Source organism: Lepisosteus platostomus, chromosome 3, assembly GCF_059453375.1.
Source record: "Lepisosteus platostomus isolate fLepPlt1 chromosome 3, fLepPlt1.hap1, whole genome shotgun sequence".
NCBI lineage: Eukaryota > Metazoa > Chordata > Actinopteri > Semionotiformes > Lepisosteidae > Lepisosteus > Lepisosteus platostomus.
In genome coordinates this window covers 75,481,849-75,499,367 of record NC_142613.1, presented here as the reverse complement: position 1 = coordinate 75,499,367, position 17,519 = coordinate 75,481,849, and the positions used below count along the sequence as shown (strand labels likewise).

At 49.3% G+C, this 17,519-nt stretch overlaps 1 protein-coding gene across 1 annotated transcript; it reads left to right on the top strand.

Annotated features, from left to right (window-relative positions):
• The first annotated feature begins 38 nt into the window (after positions 1-38).
• Positions 39-16,165, top strand: lats1 (large tumor suppressor kinase 1). Its single transcript, XM_088626842.1, has 8 exons — positions 39-1,067; positions 2,423-2,933; positions 5,293-5,443; positions 5,980-7,520; positions 10,743-11,325; positions 13,378-13,560; positions 13,760-13,866; positions 14,194-16,165. The coding sequence occupies exons 2-8, from the start codon at positions 2,574-2,576 to the stop codon at positions 14,728-14,730; spliced, it is 3,462 nt and encodes a 1,153-aa protein (XP_088482968.1). The 5' UTR covers positions 39-1,067; positions 2,423-2,573; the 3' UTR covers positions 14,731-16,165.
• Positions 16,166-17,519: the final 1,354 nt, after the last annotated feature.

Sequence of the window (17,519 nt, the reverse complement as noted above, 5' to 3'; positions counted from 1 at the left end):
AAAATGGCAATGAGGTAATAGTAATGTTTTTTGTATTTATCTGTTTTCCACTATACACGTTTGTTTAAATGTTGTTGCAACATTCACAAAATTCCTGTTTAATATTCAAGATTTTGAACAGCCACTGTTTAACCGGCTCTAGAAACGTATTTGTAAATTAGTTAAATGCTGGTATTATCCGTTGACGCACAACATATGATAACAGGGCACTGTACAGGGTAAAGTTTTAACTTCACACAGGGGAGTACAAAGATTTGAAGCCAATTTTATTATTTTCCCGCTGTCTTTTTTCTTGAATTTCAAGTGCTGTAGTTTCGACGGCCGTCTCCAAATAGATATTTCGGTTGTCTATCTGGCGAATACAAGTAAGAATATCGGTATAAAGTTGATTTGAATGAACTTCTCAAAAAAATGCAAGCAGGGCCGGTGTTTTCAATGACAGTCTACGGCAAAATCGTGTGGATGCTGGTAACCGCATTTGCTCCAGCTTAGAAGCGCCTTGCTTGTGATTCACTCTTCATCATCTGTCATAACTGATGTCTGCAGTTTGCAGCCCTGTCTTCATCCCACGACACCCCAGTGCGGTAACTGAGCTGAGCACCGGCGGATGCTCTTCCTATCTCAATGGTAGAGACCGGCTGCCCAATCCAAGCCAATGAAAGGACAAGCCGCAGGGTTCGCCCCAGCATGCGTGACGAAGATAACGAACTCAAAAACGGACGCGTAATTTTACGGACGACGAAGTGCCTCGGGTCTCGGAGGCTCCGACGCGTGTGGCGGTCAGGAATGAGCCGGTGAAACGCCAGCACTGGGAGCAAGAGCGGCTGTGGGGTTGCGGAGCTTGCTGGGAAATGGGAAAACCCTGCACATCCGGGCTCTCGGGGTGACAGACGGCTGGGCTCTCCGAGCGACTCGGGGACGGGAAAAGCAGGAAAACCTTCGGGCGCCGATCCTCCGCAGCGGAGCGGGGCCAGCAGACACCGGCAGCCGGCGATCCTCCGCGGTCGGGCCCGCTTTGCCGCTCGGAGCCGCGTCCGGCGATGAGCTAGAAGCCCGGGGGCCAGTCGGTGAGTCCTTTGTGAGGCGTCCCTGTCGGTTCCCACCAGGCCCCGGCGGCGGCTGTAATCCGAGTCCGGACTCCGCGTTTGCGGGGATGGGGGGTGGACGAGGTCGGGGCGGTTGTCGCCTCATGTCCGGGCTACAAAGAGACGGGGGCCACAGGCCATGTGAGGCTTTCGCTCCCGGTGTTGGGACAACCTGGCCTTTTTTTTTTTTTGTTAATCCCCCACATATGAGGCGTTGTCTCTTTATTTATGGCCACACCTTAGCCAGGCCCGGAGAGGCCTGGACGAGATGGGGGAAGCCTGGGATTGTTCTGGGAGCGAGTGCCGAGGGCTGGGGCGAAGCGACGGGGAAGGGTAGCTTCGTGTGCCCCTGGTGCTGGCGGCTACTTTCTGCGGTGACAATGTGGAAATTGTCACCTGCGCTGATAAGGACACCCAGGGGCAGGCAGCGAATAAGGGATAGGGGCCGGTAGGTGCCTTTTCCACTTCACAGGGCGCTCTGTTTGGGGTTGGTGCGGTTTGCTCTGCGGTGGCATGAAATGACTGTGAGGGCTTTCCTGTCTAACGCCCGTGTCGTGGTCGAGCAACGCCGAAAAGATGTTGATGTGGGTCCGACAGGTTTTTGGATCTGGCTCCGAGTGACTTCAGCGATACTGTGTGCAAGGTGTTTTAGGAAAATAGGCTTCTATACACGTCAAGGGGGTTGTTTTGTGTATCGTTTCGATATGAGAAATTTAGAAAGTATTTATGAATTGAAAGGGTACACTGTAAAAAATATCGAGGTTGGTGCCCGCCAGATTTATTGTAGGCGCTGACATATCGTAGACACAAGCCTTGTGTCGGCGAATAAACACTCGTACATCTCCTCACCTTATTTGTTCAACAGGTGAGATAAACGTTTCTCTTCTCTCGTTGGCACTTTTATGTGGTGAAGTGCTTCTGATTTTTCTTTTATTTTTTGTTTTGTTTATGTTTCGTTTATTTCAATGATCCCATCTAGAGAAGGTAGAAAAGTGTTTTCCCCCCACAGATGCCTACCCAGCCACACTATAGAAGCTAATACCCCGACTTCTATTATCAAGCACCTGGTCCTAGATCAGATGACCTGATCAAATAGCTACTTACAACCAGGTGGTGACCTCCTCTGTTCCTGACAGAAGGTTTTCCTGGGAGAAGAATGTAATTTCCCGTCATGAAGTTAAGGAAGTTAACGTTTAAGAAGTTCTTTCGTGGATCCTGTGCAGGTTTATTCTTGCTTTTAAAACAGGTGATGATTTTGGAGAGGTGTAGCACAGCTCTGTCCTTGACGGGTCGGCCTCATTACGGTCATTGAATTGGGCTGGACTGTTCTGTTGCAGATGTGCCCTCTTCCGCGGAGCCCTGGAACAGCAGGTGTGTCGAGGAGAAGGAGCCCCGTGCAGCCCTCCGCTCTTGCCCGATAGCGACGCCCCCTGCTGGCGAGAGTGTGGTGCCCCACTTCGCCTTGATTGCCCACGTACATGTTCTTTCATGAAGAGAGGGGAGAAGCCCGAAGGATACCGACAGATGCGGCCCAAAACCTTCCCAGCGAGTAACTATGGGGGCAGCAGCCATCAGATGCTGCAGGAGATCCGAGAGAGCCTTCGGCACCTCTCCAGGCCCTCGGACGCCCCCAAAATGGAGTCCGGTGCTGCTGGGAAGGGGCCGGTCGAAGACCCCAGGCAGCAGGGGAGAAACAGCAACCCCAAGTTCAACACGTACCACAAGGCTCTGCAGGAGATCCGCAAGTCCCTGATGCCCTTCGCCAACGAGTCCGGCTCCTCGGGCAGGGGCACCTGCGAGGTCAACAAGCAGATGCTAATGGAGTTACAGAACGCCGGGTTCGAGGAGGTAAGCCTGTGTTCCGAGCAGGGTGCTTTTTACAGCGTTTTCTAAATCAGAGGCGATTTATTCTGGTTAGCAGTTTTGGGTTAATCATGGCCTGTGGAAGCCCTGGACTTGGGGTGGGGGGGGGGGAAGAAATTGTTCGGTTAATAATGAAACCCCCCGCCCTTTCACAACAGCACACAGAGTATCTGCATGCGGAACAGGAGAAGGCACACATAATTACACCTGATTACATTAGAACAACAACAGAACTGAAACACCAGGGGATAACAGTTCACCAATAATGTTCATTTTTTTCTCATCTTTGTTAATAGTATTTCTGTGGTGCTTGTCACTTCTTTCTGTTTTTTGGTTGAGTACAGTTAGATGGAAATTGATTGATGTGCACTGGAGAGTTAGAAGCTCTGAACTGTAGGACGGGATGTGTTCTGCTGATGTTCACCTTTTTTACCGGGCCTTTTTAAGTAGAGTGGGTCGTATTCATGCTTTGAAGCCATTTGCTTTGTGCCCTGTTTCCACTTGCTGCGATTGTGTTGAGCTATTGGAACGATGGTATGTGGAAATACTTGATCTACTATTGTTTCCATCTTCAGGGTGTAATTTTGTCCTCTCCAGAATGTTCAAAGCAGACGTCACTGGGAGTTATTTCATTCTTACTGAATAACATCATAACACACATTTCTAAATGTATTTAGAATATGTACACTGATGATGATTAATGTAGATGGGACAGAAAGTCATATTGCACATTCCAGTTCAAAATATGTTCAGCAATTTTCTCCTTGAATACTGGAAATCATTAATCATTATCACTTTAATTTAAACTTGTTGTGAGGATCTATGCTTCAGAGATCTAATTTCTAAATATTCAGAACCTGCGTATGGAATTGTAAAAAACATCCATTAGTTTTAGCATTTTAATGTATTGTACTGTGTGTGACTACAAAATTCCAATTGCCTTGTAGTGAGGCAATTATTTTGTACAACAGCCTATTTCAGCTTAATAGCTACACAAGACATTCAGTGCACAAAGTTTAGGAAATACGATGATAACAGGTGCCGTCGTAGGGCTATTTAGTGGCTGTTTATGGCCCAGAGGTGAGGCCAGAGGATCCTGGGTAAAAGTACCCAGAATGAAAAATGGCAGAGGAACGGCAATAATGTAATTGAAAGAGAGCTCTGTGCAGATGCCTGTGCCAGCAGCATACTGTACGTTTATCTACCTGTGAAATCATGTGGCCCTCTGTCATGCAGATGGTTAATACTGTCCAGAACCTGACACAGGTATAGAAAATTCAGCAAACCAGAGCGAAGCTGGTAACGTGGCACACGTGTGCATCGGGGAGCTCTTTTATACTGCTCTGGACTGGCTGGGCTTGCTTGCTGTAAGAAGTGCTGTTCAATATCTGAGGGTGAGCACCTCCTCTGACAAGGCAAGATCTTGCCATCTCATTTTCACCTTGGCACTTTTTATTCTTCCAGAGTGTTTACCTACACTAAAACAATTAACTAGGGAGTCATACTGAGCCTTGTTCAGACCTGAAAGCAACATGAAAATAAAACACAGCAGCAGTGCAAAGCATTATTTGGATGTCTGAAAGAAAACGGGTTGTTGTTGTTATCTGTCGTTTAGGACTGATTACTGATTCCATTTCATGATATTGCAAAACTTTTTTTTTTTACACGATTTAGCACGGCTAACATCTCTTATAAGCCCACCTGATTTCGAACTGCCAGTTGTCTTTATTCCACCTCGGCTCCAGCGCGCAGGCAGACTCCTTGTCTGTGTAGAGCTGTGCTGGATTTTGTGTGGACTGAAGCCCTACAGCTCTATGGTGCCTGTAGCCCTGGGAGCTGTTGATTTATCCCAGCCCTGCCCAGTGACTGTCAGCTCGTGACCTGGGCTCAAGCCACCTCATACCATTCAAGCCAGTTGGGACCCTCAAGGAAACATTTTCTATGAAGACAAATTTTGGATGTTGGGTTTAGGGTTTAATCCCACAGCTTTAATGTCCTGAGTTTGATTCTGGCTTCAGGCCTCTGTACGGAGTTTGCATGTTTTCCCCTCATTTGCATGGGTCTTAACTGAGTGCTGCAGTTTCGCCTACCTCCCAGTTCAGGACGTCCTGCTTGGGTTTCATTGGCTTTCGCCAGCTGCCCTGTGATGGCGCAGTGTCCTGTAGGGAGAGAGCAGCAGTATGTCCTTCGTCAGGATAAACAGCTTGACGTTAAGGTGGGGGGTGTTACTTTCGTTCTGCTCATGTTGTTTTTATCAAGTATTTACGCAGACTGTTTTGGACGGAGAAGATGTGGTAGCAGAACCTCTCGTGTCTCTTGTGATACTTGGCGTTCTGCCCTGCAGGAGATGGTCATCCGCGCTCTGAAGCAAACGAACAGCCGGAGCGTGGAGGCGGCCATCGAGTACATCAGCAAGATGAGCTACCAGGACCCGTGGAGGGAGCAGATGGTGGCCGCTGCTGCGCGGCCCATCAATTCGGGCGTGAAAGCTCCGGGTGGGTATCTGTGCTCTGGGTCCAGCGCCGTGTTCATGCCTCGCATTGCTGCCTTTTATCTTGCACCCCCATGAGAAAAATCAGCGCTGTCTTATCGAAGCCCAAGGAACAGCTCAGTTTGTCCTACTCTTCGCTGTGTGAGCTTTTACTAGTGTTTCGACACACCTGATTACCGCTGCAGAATGCTGTTTCAGATAGACAGGTGCAGGAGTATAGTTGATCTTCCATCCTTCTGTTTTCACTCTGATGTTCCTGGTGAGGGTCACCGTATTTGGCTAATCTTTGTCAAAATTCAGGAATTTCTCCTCATTTATGTTTGATAACAAAGGATACTATTTGGGTTCGAGTGTGCTGAAAGTCTTCTTTAGGTTTATGTACAATGTGAAGCGTATGTTTTCTCTTTACTGCTGTTTAAGATCCATGCTATCTTTTCTTTTTACGTGTGCTGTGAAAAGCACTCACTAGGCATTCCCCTTCTTTGTTGGTCCTGGACCTTGACCCCGCGCGTCACTGTGTTTGATGTTTATCCCTCGCAGGTTCGGGTCACATCCAGCAGCCTGTGCTCCGCAAGCAAAGCTGGAAGGGTTCCAAGGAGTCCCTGGTTCCTCAGAGGCACGGGCCCCCTCTGGTGGAGGGGGTGATGTACCGCTCCGACAGCCCCGGGCCCCCAGCGGAGCTGGGAGGGCGCCCCCCGTCGGGCTCGGGGCTCGCGGCCTTCTCCCAGGGACACCCGGGCAACGGGCAGCGGGTCAACCCCCCCCCTCCTCCACAGGTGCGCAGCGTCACCCCTCCACCCCCTCCGACCAGGGGCACCACCCCGCCCCCGCCTTCCTGGGAGGGCAACCCCTCCACCAAGCGCTTCTCGGCCAACATGGAGTACCTGGTGCACCGGATCTCCCCGGTCCCCCAGGGGGCCTGGCCCGACGGGTACCCCACGCCACCCCCGCAGAGCCAGAGAGGGATCAGTCCCGTGCCAGTGGGCCGCCAGCCCATCATCATGCAGAGCTCGGCCGCAAACAAATTCAGTTTTCCTTCTAGCTGGGCGCAGAACGGCTCGGGGCAGCCTGACTACGTGGGACACCAGAACATGGGCAGCGGCCGACAGCCTCCCCCTCCTTACCCCGTGAGCCAGGGCAGCAGACAGAGCCCCACGGCTTTACAAATGCAGGGCGGTGGGCCCGCGTCCTCCCCCTCGTACGTGAACGGCGGCAACATCCCCGCGTCCATGATGGTGCCCAGCCGGAACAGTCACAACCTGGACCTTTACAGCCACGGCATCCCCGCCTCCTGGCCCCAGCCGCCCCCTCCCTCCGGCCAGCCCCAGTCTCCCCCGGGCGGGAACGGCCACGAGGTCCCCCCGCCCTGGCAGCACAACATCCCCGTCCGCTCCAACTCCTTCAACAGCCACCAGCTGAGCGGCCGGCAGGGCTCCCAGCCCTCCGCCACCACGGTGAAGGCCATCACCCAGGCGCCCATCCTGCAGCCCGTTAAGAGCATGCGGGTGCAGAAGCCCGAGCTGCAGACCGCCGTCGCCCCCACCCACCCGCCTTGGATGCAGCAGCCGCCGCCCCCCAGCCCGTTCCAGGACGGGCCCCAGCCTCTGGGTCCCGGGGCCGCGGTGGCTGCCGAGGTGCCCAGCTACCAGGGCCCCCCGCCGCCCTACCCGAAGCACCTGCTCCAGCCGCCCACCGCGCCGTCCCCCTCCTACGAGTTACCGGCCATGGCGGGCTGCGGCAAGGAGGAGCAGGGGCCCGGGCCTGGCCGGAAGGAGCAGCAGCAGCAGCAGCAGCAGGAGGAGGAGGCGGCGGGGGCCGGCGGGGGCGGCTCCGGGGACCGGGCGGAGTCCGCGGAGGCGGGGGGCAGCGGCGCGGCGGCCGACCGGGAGAAGAAGCAGATCACCACGTCCCCCGTGCCCGTGCGCCGCATCAAGAAGGACGAGGAGCGCCGAGAGTCGCGCATCCAGAGCTACTCCCCCCAGGCCTTCAAGTTCTTCATGGAGCAGCACGTGGAGAACATCCTGAAGAACCACCAGCAGAGGATCCGGCGCAAGAAGCAGCTGGAGAGCGAGATGCAGCGGGTGAGCGCCGTCTTGATCGCGTCCTCTCGGGCAGCCCCCCCCGCCGGCGTGGCCCCAAGACGCTCCCCTGCGTCACTTAACTTTCATTTCCCCGTCCCGAACACCTTTCTTGGCATATGCAGGGCCGTCCTCATGTCTGTCGAAATACACTTGTGACTCCTTTAGATGTACCACGTTTTCTACTGTAATCTGTCATTTCTCGTCATCGTCTTTACCATGTAAGTTGTAATACTTAAACGCCCCCTTTTTGAGTGCCTCCGAGTTTCTCCTTGATGTTGTTCATGTGAGAGATGAGATGAGATCACTTTATGGGCATATACAATTTCTTGTATTAGGAATTTGTCTTTTCACAGACCCCAGCTTACTCTCCATGAGACACACAGACGGAGAGAAGCTGGGGGTCAGAGCGCAGGGTCAGCCATTGTACAGCACCCCTGGAGCAGCTGGGGTTAAGAGCCTTGCTCAGGGGCCCAACGGAGTAGGATTCCTCTGCCTCTAGTCTGAGCTTTTGAATTACTTTGTGGTTTGCGCAGGCTTGTTGGGAAAGGGAGATAAGTGTAGCTGCAGATGGTTAACAGACACTTCCCGACGTTCAGTACAACACCTGTTGTTGGCATCATGCTGCAAAAAAACGCCAAAACATGATGCATAACATTTTTTACAAGGTTCTGAGTGTGTGACAGTTGCTAAACCAGTATTTTTCTCAATTTTATAAGTGTGGTGTGGGTGTGATGGAGAGACGCTTGTTACTTCCTCTAAATCTGTCTCCTGGGGTGGGGGAGACCGGTTTTTGAGACTGGCTACCAGATATTCTGGCTTTTCATTTTTCTCTTTTAATAGCTTCCATTCTACTGCCACCTTTTTGTTTCCAGCTTCTGTGTGTGCTCTTGCCTTTCTCTCTGTTTCCTGAGCTTGTTTCTCTCTTCACTTTCACTAACGGCGGCTGTAGGTGATAAAGGTGCCTGAGGCGCTGTGACCTGAATAGCCTTCACAACTCTCTGGCCAAGTAAGCTCCTGTTGCGCACAAGTCTTATAAATCTGCTGCATGGACGTCTCGCCCCACCTCTGCATGATCACATGACCCGGACAGCGCATGTGTCCAAGGATCTCCGTCATGTGCGCTAGGTTTTGCTTTTGTAACGGGGGGGGAAAAGCCAACATTTTTAAATGCACAATTTTTCCCATCTGTCCTGTTGAATTGAAATTGTCAGTATAGATATTGATAGGATGTATAGTATAGATACTGATAGGATCTGATGGATGGGTAGCGGTTTAAGGCAGGGAAAGATTTTCTAAAGTCCAGTTCAGATGTTACATAACCAGATTTTTTTCAGTCAAGCAGGCAGGTCTTTAGGGTGATGTTAACAAGGATCCATTATTGTTAGTAAAGAGTGAACAGATAAAGCTTGTTTACAACTTGCGATCTGTGCTTCACGTTATGGATTACAGCTGTCATGTTAAAGATTATTATTAGCTGTAGTGTCTCAGTTGCAAAATACTGAATATTGCACACATGTAAGCGATGAACCTCGTATGAATATTGTAATGACTTTGATATAACCAGATTTTTACTTGTAAAAGGTAATTTGTGTACATCAGAATTTATCCGTTTATCGCTACAAAGGTAATGCAGTGATTTTTTTTTCCAAACTACTGATAAAGATATTTTAAGTTTATTCTCTAGATTTAGAAGTTAGTAGGAAACCTTTGAAATAAGATCTGTTTACTCTGGTTAGGTATTAAAATCCTCTGCTAGAAATGATTTTCCTATTAGAAGTTACTGTCCAGCGTAACTGCTAGGGATGCTGTCCTGGTATTTCAGTAATTAGACGTATGTGATAAAAAGGACTGATTTTAGTAGTTTTAATTTTAGTGCTATATTGCACTAATAATCTGATAGCAATTTCAAATCTAAAAAAGCAAAGGCTCGTTTTATCCTGGTGACTTTTTCATTTGACTCAAAAAGAAACTGCATCTTTAGCTCTTTGAATTTCAGATTCGTATAAGTGTTCCATGTTATTGTGCTCTATGTGCACTCAGAAAAACATCTGGCACTGTTTTTTAGTTCAGTCCTGAATATTCGCATGTATGGATTGACATTTTAATTTGAAATGTTGCATGTCTGAAAACTTGAAGGGGAACTGCAGTTTCTCAAACTGGTTACTAAATCTCGGGAACAAAAATAAATTCATTAATGGTATAGAAAAAGTTGACAAATTAAGCACGAAATCGTGAACTTTGTAAAAGTGTAGTCACCACTGTTGTCACAAACCCCCTGATCTTGCCACGAGCGAGAGCACGAGTTTGCACCAGTTGCGACGTGATGTGGCCCTTCCTGCTCACTAGTCACTGTGATGACGAATGTAACGCCGTGTATGAGGGAATAAGTACAGGCTGTGCAGCAGGCATTTCACTGCAGGAATGTTCCAATGTGACCTGCATGCAGAGTTAACAAATAAGTAGTATTTGTCGGCAAAACCATCTCAAAGTCAGGAGCCGTATTTCTATTTGGTTAAAAGAGTTGTCTTCCCAGGCCAGCTTGTTTACAATTTAATAGGGCTGCTTCACCTCACTGGACGTTTTGTTGGCTCGTTCTGAATCACAGAATATGGTGCTGTGCACACCTGGAAATTTTGATCTATTTTGTGATGTCAGTTGGAGGTTTCACAAGTTACCGTGCACATTTTACTTCTGCACTCATCAATCCCAATTCTTTCTAATACCGAGATATCAAGATGGCACTGCAGTTCCCCTTTACCTCCTCATGGAATTGTTCAGTCACAGCTGAGCAACACGCAGCAATGGGAGGACCTTGCACTGTCCTCAAGCTATCACTTAAGCGTTTGCAAAAAATGTTACATGGCAGTTTTTTTTCACTCTGCTGGTTACCATGCATAAGCTCTGGAAAATATGAGGGTCGCCCAGAAAGTAAAATGGTTCCTTTTTTTTCCCCTCTGTCAAAATGTTTTTGCCGACTATGTGTGGCGTGACTCTGCAACAAGAAGTATAGACAATCGATCCTTACAGACGTTGCAGTGCTGGCCAGTGGAAGTTCATATTTTGAAAATGGGATGGGATTACTTTCTGGGCAGCCCTCTCAGTTCAAAAAGCTCGAGGCACTACCTGTCGAACGGGAGCATGGGGATGGCGGGTCTGGAGAGGCCCTCGGAGTGGGAGGCTGGGTTCTGATTGACGGGGGGTTGCGCTCTGTGCTTTGCTCAGGTGGGACTCTCGGAGGATGCCCAGGAGCAGATGCGCATGATGCTCTGCCAGAAGGAGTCCAACTACATCCGGCTAAAGAGGGCGAAGATGGACAAGTCCATGTTCGTGAAGATCAAGACGCTGGGCATCGGGGCCTTCGGGGAGGTGTGCCTGGCCAGGAAGGTGGACACCAACGCGCTGTACGCCATGAAGACGCTGCGCAAGAAGGACGTGCTGCTGAGGAACCAGGTGGCTCACGTCAAGGCGGAGAGGGACATCCTGGCCGAGGCGGACAACGAGTGGGTGGTGCGGCTCTACTACTCCTTCCAGGACCGAGACAACCTCTACTTCGTCATGGACTACATCCCGGGCGGGGACATGATGAGCCTGCTGATCCGCCTGGGCATCTTCCCCGAGGAGCTGGCGAGGTTCTACATCGCCGAGCTGACCTGCGCCGTGGAGAGCGTGCACAAGATGGGCTTCATCCACCGCGACATCAAGCCCGACAACATCCTCATCGACCGCGACGGGCACATCAAGCTCACCGACTTCGGCCTCTGTACTGGTTTCCGGTGGACGCACGACTCCAAGTACTACCAGAGTGGTAAGAGCAGGCTGTGTACGCGAGCCGGATAAGATAGATCAGATCACTTTGTGGGCCATATACAATTTCTTGAATTGGGAATTTGTCCTTCCAGATTCCCCAGCTTGCTCTCCATGAGACACACAGACAGGGAGAGAAGCTAGTGGTCAGAGCACTGGGTCAGCCATTTATATGGTGCCCCTGGAGCAGCTGGGGTTAAGAGCCTTGCTCAGGAGCCCAACGCAGTAGGATTCCTCTGCCAGCCACGGGATTTGAACCGGCAACCTTCCAGCCACAGACAGGCACAGATCCTGGGCCACAGAGCCACCACTCAGATGTGGGCTCAGATGTGGGCGTTACGTGTTCCCTACCACTCAGAAACATTCACAGGCGTACCTTATTCTCTTCTGTAAGCTTTATTTTTGTGTAGCTAGGGGGGTGTCCAGCACCTCGGACTCCTCCGTCTGGCCCCTGTGGCAGTCGGATTCAGTTTTCTCCTTGTCTGAGCCTGCTGGCCCACACACGACGCAGGCTGCCCTTGCCGATATGAATGTAGCAGTGTCACCCACAGGTGCTGCCTGTGGTTCCCTGCCTCTGTCCCATCTCAGAGCACTGTTCTGTCCTGCTCTGTCACACCACCATGTCCCCTTTCTTCCACGTCCTGGACCGAGCTTAGCGACTGAAGCACCATCGGTTTCCCTGACAGCGCCCATAGTGTTTATCTCAAATGGCACAGTTCAATAAGGGTTTTATAACTGTCGAAGAAAAGATCAAATTGTGTGGCGCGGTAGAAGTGGAGAAATGTGTACGCCTTCATAGAAGTAAATGGAAAGCTGACCTGCTGGATTCGGGGGCAGTAGGAATATAAATGATTTTTTTTTCTGCTGTTTTTATGTCATTGATATCTAGCAAGTACCTAGCAAGATTTTATGTCTATTGATATCTTCCCCATTTTTTATTTTTCATCATGTGACATCCCTTAAACGTTGCCTTTTGGCAGCTTTGTGGCCCAGTTAAAAAATTCTGCTAAATATGAAACAAGAAGAGGTGCTTCTCACTTATCACAGTCACTGTTAGTCTCATCACAGTGATCAGCCTCAAGCAGAGTCTACAGGTTGTGCTGATCACTTATCCCAAAGGTTGTATAAGCTTGCATTTCAGTCCTGCAGATTACCAATTTATATACATATATTTACCCATCCCTAATTTTGAGAAGATAATTTGTTTCTCAGAAATGGCTGGTAATGTGAAATTTCAGTAATCATTAATCACATTATATTTTTTTTAAATTACAATAAGTTTCAGAAACATTCTATACTCAGAGTGTATTGAATACTAATGACTTCTAGGGAAGATGGAATAATTCCCTATTAAAGGGAGATATATACAGTGGTAAAATAAATCCCAAAAAATCAGAACATGACAAATGATACTATATAATGTTTGTGGCTAGTATTTTGACAATTTATGATGCGTATGGCCTGCTTGAAAGACACATCAATTAATTTGACACCAGTGATACAATGTAGGATTAAAGTAGATTACAGCATCTTTAAAAACAAATGATGTATTGTTCTGTTCCTTAATTTCTAGTTGCTGGGTAGAATTGTAAGTTATGATCTAATTAAGATTAAGATCAAACTTGCTGATCTCCTTTTAATGGTGTTTTTTCATGAGGGGAGATCATAAAGTAAGGTGTTGTTCTCCTTTGGGAAAATAAAGTGATGAAGAGGGTTCGTTGCTCATGTACTTTACACATCTGTATTAAGAAGGTCCTAATCCTGGACAAACTGTTCCCCAGCTCAATTTAGTGTATCTTGTGGCGTTATACTGTACTGGGATTTGGCCCCACTTCAAAGGATGTTTTTCTTGAAAGGAGGAAAAGTGTGTTAAAAACTACGCTCTTTATAACCAAGAAGGCTATACGTCTGGGATATAAGTCGTAGATGGGCTAGATTGTCTAGCTCAAAGTGTATAATCCAGTCATGTCCTGCCAGATGCCGCGTTCGGTTTGAATACGTTGGGCGAGCTGTGGGTGAGCGTGCTCTCACCTGTGCCCTGCGCTCTCCGCAGGCGACCACGCCCGGCAGGACAGCATGGACTTCAGCAGGGAGTGGGAGGACCCTGCAGGCTGTCGCTGCGGGGACCGGCTGAAGCCCCTGGAGCGGCGGGCCGCCCGGCAGCACCAGCGCTGCCTGGCCCACTCCCTCGTAGGCACGCCCAACTACATCGCCCCCGAGGTGCTCCTGCGGACAGGTAACCGCCGCGCTCGCTCGCTCCACGCCGCGCGCCGCTCTCGTCTGCGCGAGGATTGTGCGAGCTCGGGAGCCCGCAATGCCACCGTCCCAAAAGGCTGGCCTCGCTGGTTTTGAGCTGTTGTCCGTCACGCTCCGTAAGACGAGAAGTGGGCGGAAGTGCTATTTTGTTCTTCTTCTGAGATGCGGCTGCTTTTTAGGTTACACCCAGCTCTGTGACTGGTGGAGCGTCGGCGTCATTCTGTACGAGATGTTGGTCGGACAGCCACCCTTCCTGGCGACAACACCGCTGGAGACGCAGCTTAAGGTAATGGAAGGCACGCTGCGACCGCCGCGACCTTTACAAAAGACAACGAGCAAAAAGACCTGTGTGTTGATGCATGGAATATGGGTACTGCCTTCCGAGGCTGAACCCAAGTGACCTCCCTTAAATATCTCTCGTAGGAAAGTTACACACACCAGGCCCCCGAGTCTGAAAAACATGGACTAGTTTGGAAGTCCCGTTACTTTCTACGTAGCTTTGCCGATTCTCAGTCAGTCCCCGATGGGATTCCCGTAACGGCTCGGAGCACGAATTAACGCACGGGTGGCGGCTGTTGACGGCGGCGTTCCGTTCTCCGCTCTCTCTCCTCAGGTGATCAGCTGGCAGACGGCCCTCCACGTCCCCCCGCAGGCCAAGCTGAGCCCGGAAGCCTCGGACCTCATCATCAAGCTGTGCAGGGGCCCCGAGGACCGGCTGGGGAAGAACGGGGCCGACGAGATCAAGGCGCAGCCCTTTTTCAGGACCATCGACTTCTCCACGGACCTGCGGCAGCAGCAGCGGCCGGCGCCGTACGTCCCCAAGATCGCGCACTGCACCGACACCTCCAATTTCGACCCCGTGGACCCCGACAAGCTCTGGAGCAGCGGCGGCGGCGCCGGCCGCGGCGGGGGCGACGACGACGACGCGGAGGGAAGGAACGACGACACCCTCAACGGCTGGTACAAGAACGGCAAGCACCCCGAGCACGCCTTCTACGAGTTCACCTTCCGCCGGTTCTTCGATGACAACGGGCACCCCTACAGCTATCCCAGGCCCATCGGGCCCGAGGAGTACAGCCGCGACGGCCTGGACTCAGAGCCCCAGCGGCGGGACGCGGGGGGGCAGGGGCGTGATCTGGTGTACGTGTAGCCTGGGGGCCCGCGCGGACGCTGACCCGCTCGTTGCCAGTGTCGTCCGGGCCGCTGCTGGGGTACGAACAAGACGGTAAAGCTTGGGTGTTTGTATGATAAAGGAGGGGGCGTTCAGCCCTCGATCGGCGGTGGGTTCGCGCTTGACCTTTGCCTTCACAGCAGGGAGCCAGGATTTGGCTGGGAGACGGAACGGACATTTCGGAAAACAAACACAAGCATCAGCAGAGAAGCTCCGGGGAGGACGTTGAAAGTCCCGTGCAGACTGTACGTTAGGTGTATTTATTTTGGGGTGTACAGTGTGTTCCTTGAATGTGCTGCCTGAACAAAAAAACTTCAAAAACAAGTAGTGGAAAGGCAAAGTTAAAATCTCTTCCTGTATTCTGTATCTGAAACTATTTTAAAGAAATAACCCCCTTTCAGCCTTAATTTATTTAAATATTGTAAACTGGTGATGATAGTACCTTTCAAGATAAACACCATAACTTGTTTGTTGTTGTTTTTTTTCCTTTAGGAGCTGATTATTTTATTGATATTGTTTTAATTTATATTTTGAAAAGTCTCATGTCCAGTTGTAAAGGTGAACTGAATTTCTGTATGGAACAGAGGTGGAGGAAGCGAGACCCTTGAAACTGTGTAAATTGCAGTGCCTTTCGAAATTTGTTTTCTTTTACCAAATATAGTCAAAAATTAATCGGCTTAGCATTTTAATGGGAACACATTAGCTGGTTAATATTTAGTGGATTATACTAGTAATTTTGTGTATTTTTCTTCCTAATTTATACATAAAATGTATTTATAAATTATGCTGTATAAATTTGGTGTAAATACTTTTCTTACCTATCCTGTTAGTACCTTTGATGAGCTATCTTAGGGCAGGCCCTCTTGACTTTGTAAGCTTTTTGATCATGCACACGTGGTCTCTCAAGGTTTTCTGCTTCTTGAAAAGAGAAATGGACCACTTGTCGGGCTGATACCCTGAGCTCGGTGAGGAGTCAGGACAGGGTGTGTTTTTATTTTAAAAACAAAGTCCTTAATACAAGGGGCTGTACTTTTATGTACATAGAAAATGGTCTTAAACGCAACCAAAGTACAAGGATAAAATACAGACTCTCCTCTCACTGGTTGGCAATTTGCAAAGCATGCAGGTAGCGTTCTTTAGGATTCGAAGAAAGGCATGGAGAGCCTTTGCACATTAAAACGGGCCCACCATATCTCTTTGCATTATCATCCTTTTCTTTTTGTGAGTTTTTTTTAAGTTTTCATGGGTCTGAAAATAATTCTGGAGCATAAGCAATGACATTTCTTTTTTTTTTTTTACAGTGATCACGTTACCATGATTTCACAAGCATTTCTTTAGTAATATCTGTAATTTCTCTGATGGGGGGGGAAGGGGGGTTAAATAAAAAAATAAAACCAATTGTTTTAAAAAAAAATTGTGTTTCCACATCACTGCTTTTTGCACAGGAAATTGGAATGTTACAAAAGGATCCATGACAGCAGTATCTAAATGTAAATTGATACTTATTGAGAATAATGCTAATTAATGAATATTGCAGAACAAGTAGCAAATCATCATGAAACAAGATGCTGAACAAAAAATGTGAAGAAAAATTAAATCATTGTAACGTCACTTCATGTGACTTTGGACCAGTGACATGTCTGCCAGCATCTGGAATACTATAGGAGAAGTGTGGCACCATTCTTCCTTGAGAAAGCTGGTCGCCTCACGGTGTTTGATGAAAGTGGCAAACGAGTGTTTGATTAGGTTCGTATTAAGTGATGGAGACGGCCTTTGACCTAGGGACACCATCGTGGATGGGGGCACTGTCATCCTGAAATACACCCCTCCCGGAGGGAAGGAAATGCTGCAATATGGGGAGCAGATGATCACTCAGTACCATGAAGTACGCTGGCGTCCTGGCCAAATTTCCCCCTGGCCTTTACCCGTCATGGCCTCCTAATAATGCCCATCTCTGATCTGGCTTCATCACTCTGCTCTCTTCCCCACTGAGAGCTGGTGTGTGGTGAGCGTACTGGCGCACTATGGCTGCCGTCACATCACCATGGGGGCTGCACACTGGTGGTGGTGGACGGGAGACCCCATTACCTGTGAAGCGCTTTGAGAGATGTGTCCAGAAAAGTGATATATAAGTGTAAGGAGTTGCTACTACTATGATTTAATAGTGAATAGACCTAAAATGGCTTTGTAAAGGAATGAGGACAACTAAACCATGCCAGTAAAAAGCACCCCACAACATTACAGAACCACCAGAACACAGCTGAAACCATGCACTCAGGGCTGTAGAGTTCTTCATGTTGGAGATTCCAGCGCTCTGGGGCGCAGCAGGAGAAGGCCCTGTCAACCACAGTGTGTAAGCGAGCTTGGGGGACAAAAAGGAGACCGGGGTTAATGGAGGTTGTGAAGTGGGGAGTAGGAAGATAGTAAGTCAGTTACTGTAGGTACTAAGGTGCCAGGCCATGTACAGCCCTATACAGTAGGTGAGCATGAGAATTTTGAAGTTGTCATGAAACCTGATAGGAAGCCAGTACAAGGACTCCAGGACAGGAGTAATGTGATCACTTGCATGTGACCTGGTCAGGATTCTGGCTGCTGGATTCTTGAGATACTGAAGTTTGTTTAGTGTGGATTCAGATACCCCAGCAAGTAGGGTGTTGCATTAATCAATTCTGAAAAAGACAAATGTGTTGACCAGTTTTTCAGCTACAGTTAGAGACAACATAGGAAGTAGTCTGGCGATATTTCTGAGATGGAAGAATAATTTACAC

Excerpts from the sequence above, each read along its gene's own strand:
- lats1 (XM_088626842.1), top strand. The coding sequence starts at position 2,574 with ATGAAGAGAGGGGAGAAGCCCGAAGGATACCGACAGATGCGGCCCAAA. Across the intron at positions 2,934-5,292 it reads AGAACGCCGGGTTCGAGGAG|GAGATGGTCATCCGCGCTCT; the intron begins GTAAGCCTGTGT and ends TCTGCCCTGCAG. Across the intron at positions 13,867-14,193 it reads CGCTGGAGACGCAGCTTAAG|GTGATCAGCTGGCAGACGGC; the intron begins GTAATGGAAGGC and ends CTCTCTCCTCAG.